This window comes from Telmatherina bonti (genome assembly GCF_933228915.1).
Source record: "Telmatherina bonti genome assembly, chromosome: 1".
Lineage (NCBI taxonomy): Eukaryota > Metazoa > Chordata > Actinopteri > Atheriniformes > Telmatherinidae > Telmatherina > Telmatherina bonti.
The window spans coordinates 24,588,533-24,614,926 of record NC_136619.1 but is presented as its reverse complement, the minus strand read 5'-3'; the positions used below and the strand labels follow the sequence as shown (position 1 = coordinate 24,614,926).

The 26,394-nt window shown below is 37.4% G+C and overlaps 1 protein-coding gene across 1 annotated transcript; it reads right to left on the bottom strand.

Moving 5' to 3' along the window:
* Positions 1-23,249, bottom strand: ap1g1 (adaptor related protein complex 1 subunit gamma 1). The gene is made up of 24 exons (XM_079243489.1): positions 23,229-23,249; positions 17,447-17,650; positions 17,171-17,295; positions 16,723-16,864; positions 15,865-15,961; positions 12,516-12,592; positions 12,125-12,133; positions 10,369-10,464; positions 9,944-10,024; positions 9,754-9,852; positions 9,586-9,641; positions 9,381-9,494; positions 9,145-9,285; positions 8,786-8,840; positions 8,471-8,593; positions 8,230-8,319; positions 7,966-8,090; positions 7,305-7,409; positions 7,050-7,191; positions 5,622-5,748; positions 5,047-5,151; positions 4,738-4,898; positions 4,411-4,509; positions 1-4,246 (listed from the first exon to the last, which is right to left on the bottom strand). The coding sequence occupies exons 2-24, from the start codon at positions 17,645-17,647 to the stop codon at positions 4,145-4,147; spliced, it is 2,472 nt and encodes an 823-aa protein (XP_079099615.1). The 5' UTR covers positions 17,648-17,650; positions 23,229-23,249; the 3' UTR covers positions 1-4,144.
* Positions 23,250-26,394: the final 3,145 nt, after the last annotated feature.

Genomic DNA, 26,394 nt, shown 5'->3' with positions numbered 1-26,394 from the left:
GTTTACAACATCTCATCTTTAGTCATTTCACATTTTCAGTCTGACATTCGCACTCCTTGAAGCCATGGAACTGGGAAAACAGTTTAACGTGTCAAAGCTGACTGGAAAAAGCGGACCTCATGCCTTTGCCCTTCCGCCAAAATAATCACCCTGTTTCTTATTTTTAGTCAGAAGAGGTCTTAAAAAGAGAGATGGGGTGGGGGATACAGATTATGCTTCCAAAATACAGCAGATGCATTTTTATTTTGACTGAACAGGAAAACTGAACTTGGTGGTTGTTCAGACACTCTTTCAAGCCCTTCACAATGACTTCATCCCAACAAACAAAAATCAAATGTCCAAGTCATTTAATGAGAGATGTGCACTTTAATCGCCCTCTTATGAACTTAAACAGTGTTGTGAGTACTTTCAGATCAACTTCTAATCATTCATGTTAGTACTGACCCATGAAAGGCGTGAGATTTTAATATTTCAATTTGAAAAAGGAGGAAAAAAAACAAAGTGTAGAAATGACATTATTTACAATTTTTCACATGCAGCTCAGAAGCCGAGTTGAAACCGCAGCAAAAAATCATGTCCTATGTAGATAAGACAATTTGCACATCACACTCGAGTGCGATTATCTTCTGATGCACACACCCATACACATCTCTTCTTCCTTCATATAGTGTCCAAAGTATTTATGTTGGGCTCACTTCCATTTGTACATTTTAAACTATATAACTGAAATAAATGATCTTGATGCGATTAACATGGGTACATACAGGTTGAATAAGACAATACAAACCACACAAACATTCAGGAATAGGTGTGTTAAATTTCCTTTTTCATCCAGTCAGCCTTCCATTTTGCAGAGCTCCCCCTTGTGATCATTAGCTTGTAGCACATGCTTTCTACATTTGTTTTGGTAAAGCAGGAGCGGATAAAACTAAACTTAAAAAAAGGCCCTAAAAGAAGAGAAAAATCGGTCTCTCTCTACTGTATCCTTTTATGATTTATGGCCATGTGCAATTGTATTTCAAAATTTGGGTGGTCACATAATGTCACATGGTTTAACAGCATCTCCTTTCATTATGAATCATAAAAAACAATAAATGGAAATTGTGCCAGGTAGACACAACATGAGTGACCAGTAACTAAACGGTGGGGGAAACAAAAAAAAAAAAAAAAAAAGCAAAAAAAAAAAAGCACTCTATTGTTTAGACTCAAGGACAGATTTATCCAAAAACAGCATACAGAAAAAAAGAAAAAACTTCACACCTGGATGGGGAAAAGGAAAAAATTGAGGTTTAAACCTCCTAGTGCAGCACTAGCAATGTCCTTGCTTACTCAAAAGGTGCAATGTGACAAACAAAACAGTAACCAGGCAACCAAGAGAGCACACACCAAAACCAAATAGGCATCACTTCACACAACAATCTGTAGGTTGAAGAGAATTTCAAGAGTGCACATAAGGCCAGATGGAAGAGATGCATCTTGGCAAGAGAGCTGCTCCTCTTCAAGAGGGCAAAGATACACAACATGAGGCGGTTTGAGGGGGAAGGAAGCAAATGAAGCAAGGTGCCACTTCTGCCGCTGTGCAGCACTGTGCTTATGTTCCTCCGCAGTACAGTGTGTCATTCAAGCATCTGTTAAAGACAGATTTAACCCTTATTCAAACAGCCAAAATGAATTCATCACACTGCCAACTCACCCACTTTGTAAAACAAGTGATGCATCTAATAATGAAATTTTACAAATAGTAACTCAAACGCAGCGCAATTGCATCCTTTTTAAGATTCTTTTTGTACATATATGCATACAATTATATGTTCTAGCTAATCTTTTGTGGGTTTTATTTAATCTGATCAGCGTTTGTTTTACAACTATATACAATGTACAGGCAGCAGATCATATATCTTTTACAATGAATGAGTGATGATACAGGTAAATTGTAATAGACCGATGCTGACTAAATCTATTTAGACAATATACATTGTGAATAATTGGAATTTTTAGAAAATGGTATCTAAAAAAAGGATGAAAGATAGTACAAGTGACAAAATTGTAAAAGCCCTCAATATGTACAGAAAAAGCCAATATAGCATTTGTCAACAAAAGGAAAAAAAAAAAGTTCAAACGAAATAATTTTCTCCATATACACATATCATAGCTCAAAAATATTTCCAAAGCTAATAGTCTCTCTGATTTGGTCACAGAAGTTAGAAGATAGTGAAGCATAGTGAAAAGAACTGTACAGCCTGATTGAACATCCAAGGATCTCGACAGCATGACAAGGCTGTATAAGGTTAAGTAATGAGATGCACATCTACTGTTAGTTTGTCTCATGCAGATGCTCCCCTTGATTGCAATTCATGACTAACCAAAGCTGTCATTCCACTGCCTCTAAACAACAGAAATAAAGAACATTGTGAGGTATTAAGGTTACTGTCCCCGACAGTCACAACTAGGATTAGGAGAAGATGAGGGCAAAGAGATCAAACAAGTTCAAATAATCAAAACAGTCATCACAGAACAATCTGTTACAGTACCCCTTCAAGTGATCCAGAGTAAAACCATTCAATGTGTTAATGGATGGATTGGGAGGGGGGGCAGAGTGATATTCAAACATTTATAATTTAGAAAAACCCTTGAAAACTTTATGTCAGCTTTTGAAAGTTTACATCTATTAGCTGCCATTATTTTTGAAATTTGCTTTGTTTTAAGGACTTGTTATAAATATAAATCAAACTTGTGTTGTTGTTTTTTTCCTGGTAAAATACCACTCTGTAAAAGAAATAACCACAAGCATGTACCTGAATTTCAAATTTCTTACCAAATTAAAGACAAAGTAGACAGTTCTGTGGACATCCATGTGGATCTGTATTACTGGGATATTAAGTCATAGAAGATAAAAATAAACTTAAGTGATCTACCAGTTCAAATCCATCAGAACCATTTCCCTCAGAGTGCAGACACTGTCATCATCATCATCATCATCACCACCACACAAGCAGACTAACAAACAAAGCTCATCCAGAACGCAACAGATCAGGGGTTGTATCTAGCTCAGAAAGGCACATCACTTTGATATCAGGCATGAAGTCAAATTACTGCAGAAATAAAACAAACTTTCACAAAAACAGTGCCAATAAGATGACTGTCCCCTTCAAAGAAGACAAAACGACGAGGGGGAGCATTCAATGCATGTAACTACATTCATTACAAGTTAAGTTTACATGTATGTGCACTGTGACCAAGTTCAACCAGGTTAAAAAAAATATGAAATGTAAATATATTGCAAACTAGACTGATGACAGATGCAGGAAAAGTTTAAAATCCAGATCTCAAACACAAATGCAATTAACTTGTCTGGAGGTAAGTTTTAGAACTGGACTACATCCATCCTTCAAACTGTTAACAGGTGGATTTATCATACATTTCTACAAGCTATTTATTCCCTACAGATGAGATGAAAGAGATGGGAGGACATCCGACAATGTTCTGCAAAATTAGCTTGAGGTGGTCATAGCAAATTAATGTAATTCAAAATGAATACAACTCTGAGAAGTTATATCACTCGCGATGTGGAGGGTGCAAAACAGAAGTTAGCCAACAAACAAGTTCACAACTGCACTAAAATGACCATTAAAAGCTTTTCCTGCTGCCATCATAGGACAGATGATTGATGTTTTAAAAAAAAAAAAAAAAAAAAAACCAAACAGAATTCTAAGCCAATCGTAGATATCAAGGGAGCAAAGTGTCTCGTAGTGGGCAACACTTTCCCCACAGTGACTTGAGAGGTAAAGTGTACCACAGTGAATGGCGTGCATGTGTGCTTCTGTGTGGTAATGGTGCTGGGCCAGAGGGTGTATATTTGAACAGTACAACTTAATAGGTAAAGAAATTATGAAAACCAATCGAAAAAAGAGAAAGTTCATTGATTGATATGTTTTCCCAATTATTCTTATAATATCAGCAGGGTCTTCATTACATCTGTGTTTTTCTCCTGTGTTCAAAGCTCTGCTGCTTCCCATGCAACACAAGGGCAGCAGTCTGCAGTGATGTCACAGGGGGATCCATTGGAAGAAAGGTAGGAGGTGAAAGGAAAAATCGTTTTCATAGTTCCCTTGGTGGGGCTTTTCAGAGCAACAAGAACCGATCATCACTGCCATGACTGTGGGGGGAAGTTGTTAACCTCAGCCAGGTCTTGCACAGGAGAGCCTTTGTGAGTGTATGTCAGCTTGATCCTCATTCGTAGTTGTTGCTGAAATAAATAAGCATGATTGTGTTTATTAAATAAAAGGAGGAAATTTGTACAAAGTATGCTTCAAAAAAGGACATAAAAGAGATTTTAATAATTACAATAACAACAGTAACAATAATAAAATTAAAAAAAATATTATTATTATCATGAAACATAAAACTCACTTTTTGTGGGTTGAGAACTCTTATGACCTGCGTGACAGTTCCCTGGTTGAGTGCTGGGACAACGTTACTGCTTGGGGAGAGAAGCTGCAGCTGGAATGTCTAATAAATATATAAAGGAGAGTGTTTAATGAAAATGAAGTTAATTGACCAACTGGGTCAATTCAGCAGTATAAAATTATGATGTTCTTATTGATCAGGCACTTGGCACAATTGTGGATACTCAATTTATATGATCCAGTTTAATTTTTAGTAATATTGCATTAAATAAACAATGCTATGAAACTGATGATACATGCAAAAAATGGCAATTTTGTTTAACATGCATACCTTTGGTACTGCAGCCTGAAAAACGAAGTCGGTCATGTCTGCATCTGTTGAGTTGGATGCATGGATGGTTATGACTGCGATGTTGGGGTTGGGGTTGGCTCTCTCAAATGTAAAGTCTATTTTCAGGCCGTTTTTGTTGTATGCTGTCATGGGAGGAATACCTATTCAGAAGGGAGAGACAGACACAATTCTTGAACACATTAATGAACAGACCATGTCCATAAAAATAAAAAAAAACAGGTCCCATTGATTCATTATATAAAATACTTTATATTAGGGACATAGCAACCAGGAGCAACAGACTCTCACCTGCGGCTGCGATGTCATTAAACAGGGGTTGTGAGGAGAGGCCATCCAAGAGAAAAGAGGGTTGGGAAGTGGGCGCTGAGGGAGCAGGAGCTGGGGCTGGACCTCCTGGGAGAGGGGGAAAGCAAAACACAAGGGTTTAGGAGGATGTTGACACAACAAGGCCAGACATGCTTCTTTTCAATGTATTCCTGGTCATAAACAGAAACAGTGTCATATAAACGAAGTATTATTTCATAAAGCACTATCACCATATTTTCACAGCAAGTACAGACAACATTTACACAAGTCAAACTCTTGAACCACACAGTGGAGAATTATTAACTTTAACCTAACAAAAAAAGTGGCTACTTTAGTGTTAATACTTAACAGACAGTTCGTGAACCTACTGTTTAAGTATATATGTGTTAAACAAAAAGCAATTTCTTAGTGAGAGAAAAAAAAAAAAACCCAAACTATTTTTCGTACACCAAAAACTAACATTCAATATAGGGAAAAAGAAGTCACAATCGCACTGGTCTCAACTTAATACTGGATCTTCTCTATTCTCTGAAGAAGAAAAAATCTGTGCACCCTACCGCTTAATGAGAGATCCCCCAGCAAATCAAGTAGCTCTCCTCCAGCTGAGGCAGGCTTGGTGGGAATGGTGGTCTGGATTATTGGTACCACATCATTACCACCCAGCAAGTCTAACAAATCATTAGCCTAAGGGGAAAGGAAAACACAATTAAATTGTAAACATTTACATTAAGCATCAAATACTATTAAATAAATAACTATAATATAGCCAAGTATTTTCACAACCAAATCATTTATTTGTTGTAAAAAATGCTTCTATGCAATAAATCCAAAACTGCTGGTAAGCTTGTTTAGTTCCCAATGGTATGATGGTACATTTTAAAAGGTAATCTGAGATGTGGGGGAGCAGCACAAACAAAAATCAATACACTGTTTCCTGTACCATTTTACTGGGGGGGATTGCTGACCAAAGAGCCCCACCACCCGTCCTAAAAGGTCAAGTTAATTTATTTTGTTTTAGTTTTGTTTGTTTTTAGACAGCATCAAGAACCAAATGAAGTAATGAAAAGGTTTATTTTCCTTTAGAAACAGGTTTATATTTTTGTTTTGGTTGAAAGACTGAAGAGTTTGATGTTATTTGATTTACATAACAGCATGTTTTAGCTGCTCTCTTTGTCCTCTGCAGTGTTTTGCCTTAATGCCACACATGTGGACACATACACAAACATATGGGTGATCATACTTCCACTGCCAGACTTTGTGTGTATGAGAACACAACTGCCAGCTGAAAATCAGACTAAATTTTTGCCGTTTTCTTGCAGGGGGTTTTTGCCAACACTTGCAGGGGGTGAAGACGGAAACAGGCGCGCTTCAGTGACAAACATGTAGAGTATTTCTTCTTCTCTGGTGTTACACCAAGAACATCACGTCCATCACAGGAACACACACATCTGAACCAGTACGTACACTGGATGTGTGTCTGGCCTCAGATGGTTCCCATATTCGTTGTAGGTTTTATTAATATTAGTGTGTTATCCAATATCTGAACTATTTTCTGTACCAATTCGTTTTTTCTTTTAAATCACCACCTTTTATTTATGTATGGCAATTTGGAAATACATTTGGAAGTGTGGTGCAATTTCACAGTTAAATCTAGCCGTAAGATGGTGTTTAAAATGGGCTATTTTGTCATGTGTTTGAATTACAGTATTCCTACTGTAAATCTGTAACAAACAGGTTCCCTATTACAGCTGCAGAGTTAATGAATACACGATTCAGCACAGCTGATACTAAGGTTGAGATTTACACTCTGTTTATTATGCCTCCATCTAAGTTACATGTACAAAACCTTCAAAGCAAAACAGAACAATTTTACCTGTTGAAGAATGGATGTGGTTCATGGGTTACCCCAGTAGAGAAAAAAATAAAAATAAAAATCTACATATCATTTAAAAAAATATATATGTCATGGGTAAATATGGCTTTACCTGATTGGCTGGTTGAGTGACAGGTGGTGGATGTTTTGCTTCCACGACCGAGGGTTCTGTCTCCCCATTTGTCTGTACGATCTCTGTTGGGCCATTCGTAGCAGTTTTCTCCATGATGGGCATTCGCTCAAGAAGCGCTGGCCTACAGTAAAGACAAACGAGGGAAAAATTAAATGATTTTCCAAGATTTTTTTCCCCACCTCCTTCAAAATGACTGAGGTGTGATCATTTTCAGGCCAAAAGGAAGAGTTTCACCTCATGTGATCATATTTCTTGAAAAGCGCATTGTACTCCACGGCTCTTTGCTGAAGCTCCACGTCAATGCTGCTGCCGTATATCGAAACCACCTTTTTGATTCGGCTAAAATAAATGAAACACATTTAAAGCAAAATGAGATTATTGATCCGGGTTAGCAAAGATAAACGACAACATTTTCTTTGGGGTATAGTATCTATCATGCTGGCCATCAATCAGTTGCTAAGCAAATGTTTCTTCTTTTTAAATATCAAATCCAATTAGTCACAAGTGACTTGCATGATCTATTATTTTAAAGCATAATGCGGTGGACAATTTCTGACCTTTGCCAATAGCAATAACAGAATGAATATATTTTACCTTTTGTGAAATCAGCATTTACAGGATGTCACACCTTTTTTCTTCAAAATCAGTACAGACTGCCTCACATAAACTAACATAATCCTTCCAATACACCTACATACCCATATTAGTTAGCAAAAAATCTGGGTATGTTGTCTTTACAGCGATGTGGTTAAATGCAAAATTGGAATTTCATCTGAAAAAATTGTCTTGGCACCATTTAAACAATGTATTGAGACAACTGTCATGCTTAAAGGGTCATGCCAGACAAATGGTGAACTGAAATGTGTGAGGACGAGTGTAAAAAGGCATTACTAACTTCACACTGCTGAAGCGAGTAGACAGCTTCATGATGGCAGTAAGGGCATAGCCGCGGGTCACAGGTGTGGACAGATTGGACACCAGTAGTCCTTCCAATACATCTAGAACTTCATCCTCAGTCACCTTAAGCCAAAAGGAAGGAGAGGAAAAAGAAAAAAAACCCCAATCTAATCACAGTCCGTTCTTTTAAAGCATGGTGCTCAGTCCTCTGCGTATGTGTATTTGTGAGTGTAATGATTTCCAGTTACACCTCCAGTTATACCTGAATGGGCTCCTCCTCCTCACACTGGCCTGACACTAGCAGATCCCCATACTCTCCTATGCACCATGATGCTACCTGCACAAGAGGTTGCTACAGAACAAAAAAAATTTGATTCAGTCACTCGTGTACTTAAAAAGTACTTTGAAATGGGAAAATATGCATTAGATAATCATGTCTGACTAATCTTCAAAAAGGGAGATGTGTTCAATTTAATCAGAAGCTAAGCCATAAGTGCTCTGACCTGTGAGATATCATCCAGCAAAGCTTTGTAGAGTCTCTGCACTGTGTAGGCATGCATCTCCACACTGTTGGTGATGAGCTGGATGAGGTTGGGAACAGAGTCGTCTCGCACGTAACTCCCTGCCTGCAAACAGGAGCAGAGACGACAATGAGAAATCTGAATGAAATATTCACATGGACATTTGCAAAGGTTGGTCACTGGATTTGACTTCTAACTCAAGATAACGTTGCCTTTTTAAAAGCTAAAACAAAAAGGAAAAAAAACCCTTCAAACATACAGATTTTAGGCATTGGGATGTTTTCAGAAGATACATACTGTTGTCAGTACTCTCATAATGGTATCTATGTGCCATCTTTTTGAAGGGGCGTATCTGTAAAAGAGTATAATGATTAGTCGAAGCAAAGAACAGAAAATGATGATGTGAAGTTATCTACGCCTCATACATCCTGAAGGCAAATGCTGTCAGAAAACAAATGATGTCAACATTGTCTGTCAGACGATGGATCACTCATTTTATCATCATGCAGCATTGCAATACCAGCCTGCAACATGGCTTCAAGAAAAACTCCTTTTGTCCTCATGAGTGGTTTTATAATCTTGTCCATGATGGGGTTAGACAGAATGATGTATGAAATTAGTACATTGTAACTGAGTGCAGGTATGTGTGGGCATACTTCTCAGCAGCTAAGAAGACTCCTGATGCACAGTCTGCTTTAAATTCCGGGTCACACGAGTCCAGAAAGTAGAGCAGCTCTTTCATCATGCCTCTGATGTTGTTTCCATTTACAAGGGCAAAACTGAGTTCCATCGCACGTCTACACAAAAAATAAAAAATATTAACAAAATAAGAAAAAATAAACTTGCAGGAAAAGGCAGACAAAACTGAAATGAAAATGTGAAGGTAAATAACCTCTTGATGGAAACATCCAGGTCTTTTAGACAATCCACAATGGTGCTCCGATGCCTCTGCACTGCATTGTGGTCTGTTTGTACCGTCTTTAGTAGAGATGTCAAAGCCACGTATCTGAAACATTGGAAGTTTAACAAACAATCAGGATTCAATAAAAATGTCAATCAATCCAGTTTACAAGATCAAGTATAAGGGAATGAATTACCTTATATTTTTGTCATTGTTAAGAAGAAAGCGACCTAGTATGTTAATGGCCAAGACCTGCAAGGGAAAAGGCATGAAGCCGAGTGGGGAAAAAAAGTTTGGAATAAAATTAAAAGCAAAACAAAAAGCTACAAAAGCTTCAAGATTTCCTGACATCGAAACAACTCACCCTCAGTCCACTTTCAGACTTGATGTCCATAATAGTGAGTACAGTCTCATACAGGATTGCATTTCCTACGTTTTTACTTGTCTCTGTGTTTGTTGCCACCTGCCAGCACATTTACACGAGTTGGTACATAAAAATCAATCATATGTAACACTTGATTCTTTTTTTACTCCCCCACCACCACCACACTAACCTGTGCAAGAATATCATTCATTGCTTCACTGGAGTCGTCATCGTTCTTGCCTAAAATTCGCAGCAGTCTCAATATCCGCACCTACAGAGCACAATGTCAAATGTAATTCAGTAATCTATCTATTTAAGCTGTGGGTAAGCCACTAAATGCTGTTTCTATATCTAAAATCTATTTATTTAATAAAATTAATAAAATATATTAAAAAAAAAAAAAAACAACTTTTTGAAGTACTCTTTTAACCTTTCAAAAAATAAACATTGCTTATTATACAGCATTTTGCTTAAGAAGTTTTAGCCATTAAAAATAAATATATAAATAACATATGTGTTAGCATTATATTTAACTAGCTCATAGCAGGGTTGAACACAAACATTAAGTCAAAACTCCACCTGCAGCTGAAGTTACTTTAAATAAGAGAGATTTACCTGCAGGAAAGGGTCACTGATGCCAGACACGTCATGTTCAGGAGAATATCCAGACATTATTAGATTCTTCAGGATTCTCACCAACTGTGGAACCAGCTATAAAAAAAAAGACCAACACAATACAAAGAAACTGTTGTCAATTTTGGACAACAAAACTTTCTACTATTCCTCACTAACATTTCCAACATAACAGGTAGACAGTGACAATAAAAATAATACCTGATCAGAATGTTGTCCAGCTAAATTCCGATGTGGGAAATGAATAGGTGCTTGGATTCTTGTATTATAAAGTAACCAATAAAATGTAAGTATTACTTTCTTTCTTGTAACTCAGTTTGTTATTCAAACCTTAATTGTAGAAACATTAAACAAGAACAAAAAATGATCAAATATTTGGATTTGACAGAAAATACGCAGTCCCACTTTGGTCCCTGTTAAACATGGCTTTATATTTACATGTAGGCTATTAGAGAAGTTCTTAGTTTAAAGTCAGGGGGAAAAGAAAATGTCAACTCAATAGCTTTTATTTTAATGCAAACTCTGCTAAATTCTCAGTTTATCATGTGACTTTAAATGAATACTCAGAACCCAGAAAAGTGATGACAATATTCTGATATTAACAAGATTAACACCTTAATCTAAATTAAACACTGCCATTTAAAAATATTTTCCCAATCTTACTCACATTATGCAGGTATGTGTGCAGCTTAAATGGACCAGCTAAAAAAGACAAAGCTAGCCAGGCCTCTTACTGCTCTATAATCAATGCTCTTATCTTAAAAGTAACCAGACCTTCTTATTATGTGTAATCTTCTTATTGTTATTAAGAAAACTGATTATTTTGGGCTTGTTTAAACCCCATCTTTGTCTCTGTCACAAGATGTAACAAAGTGATTTTTGAACAGTTAAGTGCAGAACAGAAACACTATTGTTAAAAAAGGGTCACGAAAGAAACGTAATGCCCCATGTTTTTAAAGATATCAATAGAATTAATATTAAAGATGATCAAAAACACAGCAGTTGCCTTCGCTGAGGTAATGCAGGCAAAGAAAAGTATTCTGAACACGTTCTGTTATTTAGAAACAGGAATTAAAATCAAACATCCAATCTGCAGCTCGTGTAACCACCAGAAATGAAATATTGCCTCATTTAATTTAAGGTCAGTTTCTGCAACATTGCTGTGCACGTCCACTTAACAAGAGACGGTTCTAGGATGGGTTTAAGAAATTAAAAATCCAGAAGAGGCACACCTTGTTTAAAGCCTTTATGTTTGGCTGGCACACAGTACTATTGTCCATAGTGAAAGGCAGCCAAATGCATTAAGTGAATAAAACATCCTTATATGGACTGAAAACCACCTAGGACAGCTACCGTTACAACAAACAAGTTTCCTTCTCATAATGACAAAGATACAGTGACAATCATCTGCTCATAGTGACACCCGTGGCTATCATGTGCAGACAAATCCATTAGATTCATTCTAAATAAACAGTGATCTAATGAGTTGCATATTTGCCAAATAATGACATTCAAAACAATAGTGAGAAATGCATTTGACAAATGGATCAAAAAAGTCTGATAATATTAGAAACACTGACAGAGTAATGATCACTGTACAAGTTAAAGAAATCAAAATTCTAAAATCAAAACACAGATGACATTACTCAACACAAATCCAGTTACAATCTGAGGTGACTGTGAGGAGTGATTACTATTAAGAGCATGCACCAGCGATGAGATCAGAATGTACTCTTACCTTCTCATTCTAACACAATGCAGGAATTGTAACAAAGACAAATGACAGAAAAAATATGAAGTAGATGTTAGGGAGGGGAAATTGGAAATCATTCACTTTTCAGAGTTTAAAATAATGTTCAGATCATGAGCATGAGAAGTGACGCTTTTGGTATAATTTTGTTACACCTAGAGAGGGAGAGGTACAGCAGCAGTTGAGATATAAGGAAAAAGACAGTGGAAGGAGATCAAAGACATATTTTGAATGTAGAGGATCTGTCGGTCTAATATGTTTGTCTAATTTAGTCATAACAAAACAAAATGCATAAACAAAGGGAGAATGAAATGTGACATGGGTTTAAGACAAATGCATAATTATTTAAGCTCCTTCAAGTTACATAATCAGTTAATACCTTTCTGAAGTGGGCCAGCATGTCAGGACTTCTTTCACACATTTCAGTGAGAAGAACAACTGATGTATGGAGAACACCTGGGGGGAGAAAGTAAAGACTATTTCATTTGTATGAATATGTGGCAAAAGTCATTCAGCTCTCTGCATCAATATGTGAGCAACACCTGTGTTTGCAAAGCTGCATCTTTATAAGTCCACAAATATATTCACTTTGGAGTCCCTTGATATGAAAACAGTGGCAAGTACTGGATTCATATAGTGTGTAAATAATCCTTTATGTTTCTTTTTTTTCTTCAGCAGTTACACCTGGTAATACTTTGGTTGTGGGTTTAATTATACACAGGCAGTAATATCAGCATTGTGTTGTTATATTTAACACTTTGATTTAATAACTGATGATGCAAAACAGATTGTAAACGCTGTTTTTTTTTCTGTTCAATTTTTACACTTCATTACTTATGAAGCAATGAAGTATACAGTGTACAGTTACAGAATAAAGTTAAAAAAAAAAAAATTGATAATAATTAAGCAGATGTGAAAACGTAATTACCCATCCATATGTTTGTAAAAATAGTTCATTTTCAAAATTGTTACAGAATAAATAAAATTCAGCATATCATCAGTCTTGGTTGATCCAATCTGAATATGGAAATCAGCCCCTAACGTTTTGATTCAAACTTCTTTACTGAACTGGAAACAGATTTCTAACTCGCTTTACTGGAACTGTAAAAAGTTCCAGTAAAGGTGGTTACTGTGTGTGGGAATATATAGGCACCTAACAAAGCAATCATGATTCAGATGGCCTCAACACGACAAGATGATTATTATTAATAAGTTTTTTCTCCTTTTAACCATTTCAAGAATGAATTCTGCCCTGCAATGGACTGGCGAGCTGTCCAGGGTGTATCCTGCCTGTCGCCCAAAGCCAGCTGGGATAGGCTCCAGCTTCTCGCGACCCTGAATTGGATTAAGCGGTTCAGAAAATGAATGAATTCTTCTAATATTTATTGTAACAAACAACAAAAGAAGGCTTGCTCTTGTATTGTTTAATGTAGGACAACATTAGGTTGCTAATGAAACCCTGGAAGAGGGTGAGCTGGTTACCCTTTACTCCAGTCCAAATAAAAGCTCTTACAGGACAGAGAAAAATCAATCATATCACTCTCATTAGCAAATGGTGGATGATGAAAAGCCTCCAACTCCACGACACACACCTATAGGAGCTCCCACTAACCTTTGGCACAAAGGCGAGGTTGGAATGCACCAAACCTGTTAAAATCTGGTGAGCAGGCAGCTCACTAATTCTTTTTGCTGACATTAAAGGAAAAAAAAAAAAAAAAAAAGTGTTGGGGTAATACCAACACTAGCATTTTAATTACAGATACCTGAACCCCAGGTATGGGAATCCATTTCAGACAGATAAAATATGGTATTGAAATAATCCCTACTTTTTGCAGAACGCACCTTTAAAATGTGTGCACTCAATGGGCTCAGAAGGGGAGAGCACTTCCAAAATTTCATAAATGCTCTTATTAGGGGACCAACAGGTTCATCCCCAAAACCCTCATGGCCGGCTGAAATCGCAGCCGAAGAAACATCAATGTAAGAGAAAGCTTTTCCATCATCCAACAAAACCTGCAGGAAACATACAACATCTGAAGCAAAACGATGAGGGGACAGTACGTCCCTGTTATCACACCATCTCTCAAACATACGCCACCTGTTATCATTAGGAATGTGTGGATGGTGCCGCTGGCGTACTGAATTGTCTCAATTACTTTTCATGTGCATCGCTTTAGATGCAGGTAAAAAAAAATCTGACTGTGAGCCTGCTACACAAAGTCCCTCCGCAGCGGCACGCCAGGCATGTGCACTACGCATGACGACAGCAGGCGCTCGCTGCTTCACATCATCGGACGGTGGGCCAGCCAGTGGAGAGCCACAGAGCGAGCGCCTCCCTGCCAATATATAAACTGCCTTTGTGTTGTCCATCCTGACCAACACATGACATGAGGTGAACACCTTTGGTCTCTCCAATAACGCAGAGCCAGCAGACACTTGGAGGGAATTCTCAACCTCCATCTGAGATATCGTCAGGGAGGACGGACACCCAGCACAGAAAATCATGCATCATCAGCAGTATTTGAGATTGATATTCCAGAGGCCATCAGTCCCATAAGGAAGGCTCTCAATGTTTCCCTGCCAAACAGTGTGAGGTGTTCATTTCTCCACTCTCTCAACAGAAAAACTAAAAAAAAAAAAAAAAAAGAGAGAATTTGTTTCTAGCCTTAAATACTCTGAGTAGGAACTAATGCTCTTCAGGTGATTGACCCTGAAACCCAGACCAGACAGGCTGCATAACAAGGTCAGAGTATCTTTGTCTGCTCCCTGCTGGGTGCACACATGTGAAAATCATGCAAATATGCCAGTACTCTGTTGCTGTGCAACAGGGGTTCAGGGCTGCTACAACACACCTACTAAAGACCGAATGGGTGAGTGAAAGACCGAATGGGGCGGTTTGACAACTCCCATATGTGAATCGGAGGAATCCTCTGTGAGAAGGAGAAATACTGATGTAAAAATGAGCATCCTGCAAATCTATAGATGTCAACCAAATACCTTGTTAAATAAAACAGAATGGAGCCTTGTGAGTCAGCATTCTGAATCCATATTTTGGAAAATGGAAACAGAGGAAAAGCAAGTCCTGTATCGGCGTAATGATCCTCCCTTTTTGGAATGTGGAAATACTGGGATTAAAAGGCAAGATTGGGTGTTTTGGATGCATTGTATAATGCATTGTATAATAAATTATACAATGCATGTCTGGTAATGTGGATTTCACAACCAAATCTGCAAGTTTAGTTCAGTAATCTCCAAAAAACATTTGGTGTAAATGTTCCTATCATATTGCCACGTTACATCTTCTTCCATTTATGTGTGAGGGGAATTACACCACAAATAATTATGACAGATAAACTGTAAAACAAAAACATCTTACAGTTAATGGGGCAACAAAAAGTCAAGTCAACAATTTCAACAAAAAAAAGCTCATTCAAGAAGTCTTACAAAAAAAAAAGATCAAATAATTTCAGCACCTCACAAAAACCAAATCACCTGCTTTATTAGATCGCCAATATGTAAGGCACACAAACTCCAGAGTGTATGCCAGGCTCATTAATTCTACTCTCCTCTCCAAAAGGACAGAGTAAAAAGGACAGAAGAGATCCTGCTGTTCTTCACAAAGCATCATGAGTGGCAGAAAATGGGTTGCAGTCTTCATTTGTGTAGAACAACCACAAATCCCCATCAGCCTGAAACTGCCATATATCTGACAAACCGTTTTCACTTACCATGGTTCTTCTCGCTCAGCAGGTTTTTTGTGGCTGGAAGGAACATTTCCATGAGTTCAGGGACCTTCCTGATGACATGAACTGCACACAACGCTGCCTGTCAACAAACATTTAAATATAACTTGGTCTAGTATTTAAAAATGCAGTGCAGTATTGACGTGCAGCGTAAACTTTAAGATATGTGTAAACTACTCATTTCTAATGGGCTTGACACATGGGGGGGGGGCACGAAATTGCTCTTTCGCCATTCATTTTCAAGCATGATGTGGCGAAAAATTGTTGGCCTCCTCCAACCAAGCAACACGTGGCATTCGTGCATGTGAACTTTTCACGTGAGAGTGCTTGTGACGTGACACAAGAAAGTTTTAAAATGTTCAGCCTTAGTTGCTGTCACACTGCAGCACGACTAGCCAGCGTGGTTTTCTTTAAGTGATCAAGTAAACTCTGAAGTTATCAGGATCAATCTTGAGGTCCACAATGAAATTAAATACTCCCTATGCTGTTTGCTTGTTAAATAGAATGAACTCAGGGTTGTCTTTTTCTTTTGTGTGGTAGAGTCAAAAGCAAGATTTCTGTCAGATTCAAGCCAAATCTTTTGACTCTTCATCCTTGATGCTTTGTCTGAAACAGATTGCTTTGAATATCAAACATAACCAATCAACACTCTTGAAGACAAGTGATCTAAGAGTGCAATGTGAAACACTGTTGCAGTCACAGCTGTTTGTAGCGTCCTGTTTCACCTGCCAATGAATATCGGCTGTTGTGGTTGTTTATTGCCCCCCTGTGTGTCGCGCCCATAACGTTCAACCAAGGAGCAAAATGCATTTCCGTTCCAAACAAAAGTATAGTGAATCTTACTTTTTTCCTTAAGTAAGAGTTGGATGTTTTTAGCAGCTTCTCCACTTCCCCTGCGAGGTCACGACACATTTCTGAGGAACCCATGCAGCCTAAAGTGCACAAAGCCAGACCCTGGACATACTGTGTATTGTGATTCAAATCACTGATGTGAGAGGGGAGAAAAAAGAAAACAGAAAAATAAGCCATGGAAACCAGAATGCACAAACAAGAAGCAGTCCTGAATGTTATTACAGAAAGACTCATGAGAATAAAGTACATTATGAAGAGGAAGGATTTAGTGAGGAACAAGTAAAAAACTCTTTCAGACAGGAAAACAAAGGGTTTGATATAGCGGCTAAGGCAGGATTTGGGTACATGTCTGAGTCACCCAACTGTTTCACATCGAGCCCTGTGCAATATTTTAAAAGCTGAATATTCAACATATTAATCTTCTCTGACCTTCACTTACTTCTTAATGCAGTTTGTCATTAGTAGATGAACATCCTGCCTCTCATCTAATAGCAGCATGGCTCCCAAATAACCTATTCGTTTGTCAGTGAACTTCTGGGATGCAATCAGCTTCAGACACTCCAGCTAAAAAAAAAACAAACAAAAAAACAAAAAACAAACAAGTAATTAAGACACAGCAGTCAGTGTATAAGTGCTATAAAAATATAATTGCTGGTTATTACAAAACCTTCTTGGGTTCATTTTGCTCTCCCACTCATGCATTCATTAAACAAACCTGGCCAAAGTGTGCCGGGTAGCCCAACATGTGCATATAAAGTAGCTTTGCCACATTTCTGCAACGGTATGTATTGTCTTCCTCTCTAAAAGATGAGCGAATAGCAGCACACTCTTTCTGGATCATCTCTCGCTCCTCTGCCTGGGTCCGTGCTGTCCGGATGGTCCGGATGAGTTCCCGCAGTCTGATCGGAGCTGGCATGCTCTGGAAAACACATGATAGAGAGATTTTTTTTTGGGGGGGGGGGTGTTGAATTAAATGGTTAGTTTCACCATTTGTGAAACTAACTTTTTATGTGTGCACATACAACAAATAGCATTAATTACTGTTTAGAAAGAAAAAATTCTAAAAAAAAAAAAAAAAAAAAAAAAAAAAAAAAAAAAAAAAAAAAAAAAAAAGAATAGCTTTTTATAACACAAGGAACATGAAGAGGTAAACCATAAATCAAGTTGCTGTAATTCTTAAGATTAGAAAACTAACTCACAAAATCCAAAATACACAAACTTCTCCACAAAATGAGACGATTTAACATATACCTGATAAGTACAGCATCAAAGTAATGGTTTTTTTTCCACACCTTCTCGTCAGCTAGATGAATGTACCCAATAAGAGACTAAATGGGAGCGTACATAAGGCTTGGTCAAACAAACCGAACCTCTTAAATGACATATTCCACCAATTGCCTCAGGTGGTGCTGCAACAAGAATTACTGAAGTTTCAGACAAGACAAACAAGAAAAGTTGATCATCTACTGGTTAAGACAGGCCAACTTTTGTTTCCACCACAAGTTGTATTCCACATTCAACACTTGACTCACTTGAAATGAACCCATGCTTTTACACGGACCAGTTTGATTCACTGATGTCCATGACATTTCCACATTCACCCCTCTCAAAATTCACCAGGCTTTCTTCCCCCAAGAGCCAATACAATATAATCCAAATTTATAAAGTCCCCACCCAGTTAAACATTGCTCTTTTGATATATAAGAGAATCTCTTCAGTTTTAACAAAACTATTGGCTCATGGTTTCAATGGCTTCTCCGATGAACTTGCTTTTATCATCCCCATGGCACAAAATTCCATGATTACAGCAGGAACCATAACAGCAAACCAGTTCAATTTGATTAGTAGGCGAAATATCAATGTTGGAGCAGATCTGGGGCAGGTTTTATGTGGACTTGAATTAACTTAAAAGCATACTATTTTCAAGACTTCATGATGTGAAACAGTAGCAGAGGCATTTAAGCAGGAGAAAGCAAAAGACTGGCTGCAACAGATTCACAACAAAGCAGGAAATTAAATAAATAAACTCTTGTTCCATTACAAGATCATGTTAAAAAAAAAAAGAAAAAAAAAAAAGACATTCTGTGAGCAAGTAGATCTGTCATAGCTAGGCATGTGTGTATGAGACAGTGAACAACAGAGTTCAGGAAGATACAAGAGTCTTCACAGCCTCACAGATAGCCACATCTGTGATTGGAAATGCTGCTGACATACAGGTTTTCTGGCATTTCCCTTCACTGATCCAACTGACCAATTTTCTTACTTTCAAATGTAATAATTAACTAGAAAAGTTATTAACGTTGGTCTCTCATTGAGAGGTACATTATGTCTCCTTTCCTAAATAAGCTTGTCATCAGAGGGCATAATTAGCAGCTCAGTGAAAAAAATAATGGTAATTACTTGCACAGCAATCTATTTTCTCTTCTGTGCCCAATGCTTAAGTGGATCTTTAAATAAAAAAAAAAAAAAAAAAAGGAACACAATACCCTTTCAGCGACAGGAAAATCCTTCAGAGAAATCTTGTTTATGATGGATAAATGGATGGTACTCTGCAACTTTTTGCCCATGGTTTATATGATTTAGTTAAACAAGGAATTACGTGTGTTTGTTATCTTGTCCAATCAAACTGAATTTCCTTTGGACACTTAATGTTACTGTTCTCATAAAAGTGCTCACATAAAATTATGGAAATGTTAGTCATGGACTGTCTTGTTGCCGGAAAGGCTTAAATGTGAAATCAACTCTGTTTCCCATTAACTTCTGGAGTGATGTTGAAGATGATAGTTTGTGGAGTTTAAAAGAATTCAATGTTATCAAAAATGTAAAGTGGTCTGGGAAGGTTGTGCTTTAATGAAGCCAATGGTCTACACTCTGTCCTAACCCCATTTAAATCACCTGGACCTGCATGCCAAAAGGACCTAGAGTATAAGTAAAAGCCCCATGTCTCTTGCTGTGCTTATAATGAACAAAGAAAGTAAATCCAACCTCTGTTGAGAGTTGATTAAAATACAGTTATTCATCTGAAGCACAACAGCATATTCTGCAACAATCAAAATGCAACATAACCGCTGTCAATGATCCACATGTGCCTTTATTCTTTAAAAATATCACTCAAAGAAACAAGTATACTGAACTCCAGAAACTAAAACAAATGGGTTAAAAGCCTGAGTGGCAGTGCAACCTTATTTTAAAGTTATTCTGGGGGACATTCTCTCTTTTAATAAACAATGACATTCACTTTTATAACTTTTACAAATGGTTAAAACTAAGACCTCAGGGAATAAGTCCTTGTTGGATAAAATAGCTCAATGTACCTGGGTGTGTCTTGCCCAAATATAAAAAACATAAAAGCTGTAGGTTCACACCGCGCACTGAAAAACAGATTAAATACAAAACCACATGCAAAATGAAATAGCTGAAAAGCAAAGTCCTTTTTAAACTTATAAAACAAGTTCTCTGAATAATCATCAAACCCATGAAAGCTTGACTAACATCAAGGGTTATATTGTCAGAACTATTCTGACAAACTAAAAGACTCCCGAACATTTTTTTTTCATGAACCATGCAAAGCAAAGCACCATCTCTCATTAAACGTGGAAAACTGGTTTGGATTAGCTGTCAAAGCATGACAACCGGCAAGATGTTAAAATAATTTTCCTCAACTACTTACTTATCGACAACTAAACGATCTTAAATCAACAGGAATGCTAATACATTAAATAGTTTCTGCATCAAATTACTGAATGCAGTGAAGAGTATATGACTGAGATGTGCAATAACAAATAGATATGCTTATGCTTTCTTTGGAAGAGAATCACGGCTGAAAAGATAAGCAGGTAGCCCTACAATGTGACATTTACAGATTTACCACTAGTGAAAAATCATTGCCTTGCACTTTGTGTCTCTTTCTTTATGGTATCAGATGTTATAAGCAAACTGCTTATAACAGAGGAGGGTCACTTTGTTCTTACAATTATAACCAAATATTTTTCATTAGTTTTGCCAAGTTAGCAAAAATTATTACAGCGTGCACCCTTTCAACTATTATGACCAGAAACATCCATGCAGACCACAACTGGAACCAATGGAATTCAATTTTCCTACAAGCTGGGATGTAACAAAACTTCTGGTAAGCATGGTTTTCTTTGTTAGAAAACTGGGTGGGTTTACTATTTTTGATCTGGTATTTACTTTCACAAACTAGCCCTACAGAGGAACAGAGAGTGAGCTGCCAAACACTGAGTAAACTGGTACAATGGATCAGTCACATGTCCAGTTTGGTCTTTACAAGATTAGGTAAATTTCTTAGACTTGCAGTTAAATTAATTTAAACTTTGAATTTCTACACTGGTGTCACTTTATATGACTGCCAAAGCTTGAATCTGCAAAGACTCATGACAAGTGCAGAACATTTGCCTACAAGATGAATGTTAAGATACCCTTTTCTTCTGAAGCCAATAAAGTTGTTTGTGAATGTTTGCAGGTGTGTGAAGTGAGAAAACTCATTTAGTTCCCTGACAGCAGAACTAAATGGCAAATCTTTTTGATCAAGATCCTATCTGTCTTGGTTCGAGCATGTTATTAAGCATTACATATAAACTAATTAATTAATATATAAAAAGAAAGATTGTTTTCTTTTATATCCTGGAAGATTTTCTTGGGTATTCTTTGGTATATTTTAAGACAACAACTATTTCCACATGCTGTCTGAAGTCACTTCTGGCCCAGAGAACAGATGATGCATTAAAACACAAAAGATAAAATGCATAATAAAACAACGTTCTAAGCACTGTTAAACTGAGATGCTAGTAACGGCTGAATATAGCTGCAATCCGAGTAGGGCCCAATCCCAGTTCCTCCCCTTGGCCCTGCCCCTTCATTTTCCATGCTGCTGCTTAGGGTTTGGTGTGGATCAAGTCTTTCAGGTCATGGAGTTATCAAAATTATCCTCTATGTCCTGTTTAAAGGACTGTAAGACCACAATCCATTTATTTCCTAAACAAAAACTAGAAAAAGAGCGCAACTTAATCAAATGGATGCAAAACAAAGAGGTAGGGCGAGGATGAGGGCTGAGGTGGGAGGGATTAAGAGCACACAGGCACCACACACAGCCAATTTTGTTAAATAATAAGGATAAAAAGCTTCTTCCATCACATGAAGCCACTTCATTGGCCATGTTTTAATTGCACCAACTATGTACCCATGTTAACCAACTGACCTATAATGTACACCAACTTGATTTCATTTTGCAACTTCACAAAGGTTAGAGGAGTACTACATAATAGATTTGGGCAGATTTCTTCAAGTTGAAGGAAGGAGACTCCTAAAGTAGGAAGAAATAGTCAGACTTTTAGCAGAAACGTTGACAATAGCTTGCATGATTCTCCAACTTCATCTGGAGCAAACAGGATTTCAACCCCTGGAAAAGTGTGTAAGACCCAAAGCAATGGGCACTGGAAAGCCAGCTTGCCAGATCTGTATGAGTCGCGCATACTGTGCGGCAGGTATTAGCTCACTTCCTACTAGCAGCTGACTTCCTTAACGTGAACCTGTACTGTGCAACAAGTGACGCTTAAATAACCAATCTAGCTTAGTTTAAAAAACTATGTATACAAATATGACCTTTTCGACGATGACATTATTAACACCAAGTAAAGGGGCAAACGCGTAGTCCACGTCCTCGGCACCCTGAGCAAGAATCGGATGCTTCCTGGATATGAAAAGACTGGGTTGACAAATGCCTAAAATATTCGTATTCGTCAAGTGTTGGAAAAGTCTTATGTCATCACAAATCGGGCAAAAACGTTATATACTTAAAGTTACTAAAACTGTACATATCACATTTAAAACACAAGATAATGAATAGCTAATCCTGGTACAAACGAGAACTTGAAAGGGCAAGTTGTCAGAGACCCACAGCAGAAGCTTCACCTTGGTTGACACAAGCTATTCAAAATAAGGTTTACATCAATAGTATTTTACAAAACTGTCGAAGTGAAACCTTGGACCATTTCTTTAGACTCTAATCGCCGATTGATCAGGGCATGATGCAGTTTAGGCCTTCTCGAGGCACTTGGATTATCAAGCTAGCGAGACCTGTATAGCGTTAGCAAGCTACCTGACAACTCGTTTATTTTGTCATTCAGTTAACAGGAATAAATTAAAAACCGAGTGCTGATCACACGGACTAGTTAGAGGGATATCCAGTGTAAAAGTGGCGTTACTCGTTGTCACGACAATTCTCAGTTAGTGGGCAATAACACCACTTAGCTGCACATACCTAGCCCAGCAGGTATGTAGCATAGCTCTGGCTGTAAAATGCTAGCCATGCTAGCAAACTTAGCTGCTGACAGGCACAACCCCGGTTACTGTGACTTCCTATGCAGCGCCGCACTCAGAGTTGACATCCTACATACAGTCAAACTACAGACACTTACTCATAAGCAAAGACATTTTCACATATTTCTGACGATTTTTTGTTCCTCAAATGTACTTACTAGCCGTAACGATACCAGAAAAGAACTGGGATCTTCTCTGTTAGCAATGGAGGGAGGAACACACTAGACATGCAAAATGGTGGCTACTCCAGCCTTAGCACATCTACCGCAGGCGGAGGGTTACACTGACAGCGTTTGGTGAAAGAAGCGCGGAGCCTCACGTTTACATCAGCAGCCTACAGTTAGCTTGGACAAGAGGAACCCATCAGTCTACCCCTGACCGAGACTCCCACCTGATATGCCAGTGTTTTCTGGACACCATGGGTAATAGTTCAATTATGTCATCGTTATTATGACGAACACAAAGAGACGATCGTACTTATAATTATTTTAGTCCTTTACCAATTGCTGTCTACTCTGTAGCTTGGTCGGTTCAGTCGTTCTCGTATTAATATAAAGGGCTAACATAGGCTTGTAAATGTTAGCAAGCTACCTCTAATCGAGCATATCGAATGGGTTTTAACATTATTGTGCTTAATGTGCCTTCATTTTGTATGCTCCTGTTTTTTTCCCCCAACTGTTATAAAGATGTAAATTTCGAAATACTATAAGATTATTTTGTTGAGATGGCATCTTTTCACGTAACCTTGCGGAAGAGTACATTCTTAGTCTGACAATGTCGTGCTGCGGTCAGTTTACTCGTGGCATTCAGTGATGACGACTGCATGCAATGTTATGGCACTAGCAGTGCAGCGGTTTGTAGCACCACCCAGTGTTACTGTGTTATCCAAGAAATGATTTTCTTTTTTTTAGGCTGGGCTTCATTATTAATTTAACAAGTATTAGATAAGGCAACGCATCAGGTTTGGTTTTCTAGTTACAGATTTTTTTTTCCTGGACATGTAAGATAATATTTAGATCACTTATATGTTTGTCAAATTTAGAAAAGCATTCAAATTCACTGTTGTGGATGTTATATGCTGTTAAATTTAGCTTTTCACGTAAGTATTCAGAATATGGTGCTTTGTCTTCTATTTAACAAGATTATATTACTATTTTCGTTTTCAGTTGCAAACAATAATAGTTAATTATTCAGTATTACTTAATTCTGGTCAGTGTCAAAAGTAAATTTATTACTTAATATAATGGATAATATAATGATTATTTGTCACATAGATATTTGTCACATTGATATTTGTGAGTTCTTGTACATTTTCTTAGAATTTTGCTGTGAAGTACTGTGAGTACAAAACAACTACCCAGCACAACCCTCACTATCTAAGCTATTAAAAAATATTGCTGTGTGAAACTAAAAGGCTACAAACTGGAAAAAAGTTAAAATAGCTATTTAAAAAAACCGTTTTTATGGTTGCAACATTGGGGGAAATGCGTATGCATAAAATCAACATGAGTAAATATATTCAGTGTTTGGTTGGCTGATATTTGGTTTGGTTGGCTTTTGATATTTTCTACTGCAGATTGTTTTGTAGAGTAAATTCTTGTCCTTTCTTTTCTTTTCTTTTGTTTTATTTTCAAAAACTGTGGATGAGTTAATTCTTAAAGTGCATTCTCAAATAGTCCAGAAAATTTTCACTTTCCAATTATTGACAGTTGTTGCCTGCCAATACTGCATCATCATTAACAGCATCTTAGTTGTTTTGAGTTGTAAATTAGAAATAAATCAGCATATGAATTGTAGCACAGAAGTGTAAAGTGTATTAATTTATAAGGTTAAAGTTTTGTCAATGTTAAAATTGTGCTTAAGTGCAGATACAGCACTGTAAAAATAGATTTAGAGTAATGATAACCATGTCAATTATTTAGGTATTTTGATAGACTATAGTTGGTCTTTTAGGATACATAAGTAAACAAGATAAGTATGTTTGAACTATATTATTTCTTATTTTAAAAAAAAAATCACAAGAGACAGTAATAAAAAATGTATTCATTTTTTAATTATTTATTTTTTCTCGTTTAAATATCTGACTATTTGATGGCCATGACCTGCTGCACCTTGTTTTAAAGAACGTTTGAAATTCAGGTGTCTTTGCTAAAGTTTATTTTATTATTAATCAAGTATGCACAGAAACTGGGATTATGATTATTTTCATTGCTGTGAGATGGTGATGATTTCACAGTGTTACTATAGCATGTTTTGTCCACCAGATGGCGCTGTTTTTATTTCCTTCCGAGGAGGGATTGGGATTGAAAACGACTCCAGTAATTCATAATTAAAAATTAACCGTCTACTTGAGGGATTTTTGTGTCTATGAATGTAGTTTTAGTACTTTGTTTGTATTATATAAAAGCCACTTTTTAACAACGCAACACCTTTCGCTCTTTATTTGACATTAGTTGAAAATGGTTCAATTGAGATTAGACTGAGCCAGAGTTTTGCACTTGGTGCATAATTATAGGCAATGATAATTTTAAGTATAATAATAATAACAACCATTATAGGTTGATACAATCACTAATAAGCACACATTATTTCACATTTGTTAGTTTTGAAATAATTACCGCAGACGGTGTTCAAAACGTGGTGATTAAGTGAAATCAGTTTCACTTCATGCAGGTACACAAGTTTTCTTCTCATGAGCAGTAATTAGTAACAGTAGCATAAATGCATATTGTTGTTTCAAATATATTTTTCAACCAGTTTGGTTGGGTTGAGTCTTTTTTTAAAAGTTTTTTTTCCAAAAGATTTTATTTTATTTTGAACCCACACGTCATGAACGCAGCACAATAATGAACCCCCCGTCGTGCCCCTGCACATCCCACAATGCTGTTCGGTGCGGCTTCATTCTCTTACGTGAGAGATCAGCTGAGCTCGTGCAGCGCTGCAGTGAGCGCACCACTGCCAGCCGCTCTGCAACGGAGCAGCTTGGGGCTGCTCGGCGCATCTCTTGTCGGGCTTGAACACAATTTAACCCCCCTGGTGGGCTGGAAAAGGAACCCTTTTTAACGCTTTAAGAATGTGACTCTCACAAATATCCATTTTTGGACTGTTTTTGTTTTTTTTTTTCTTCCATTATTTGCTTCATGCCTCCCGTAAGCGGTCTTGATTTTCCCGATAGAGTGGACAGTTTGATCACCTTTCTCTGACATAATTTCTGTCATCATCCGTCCACTTAGGGCGGAATACACCTGGGCTGGTTTCTGGGTAACCTTCCAGGACTAAGAGATAGCATTTTTTTTTATTTTACTCCCGAAAGTGGGCAGTACT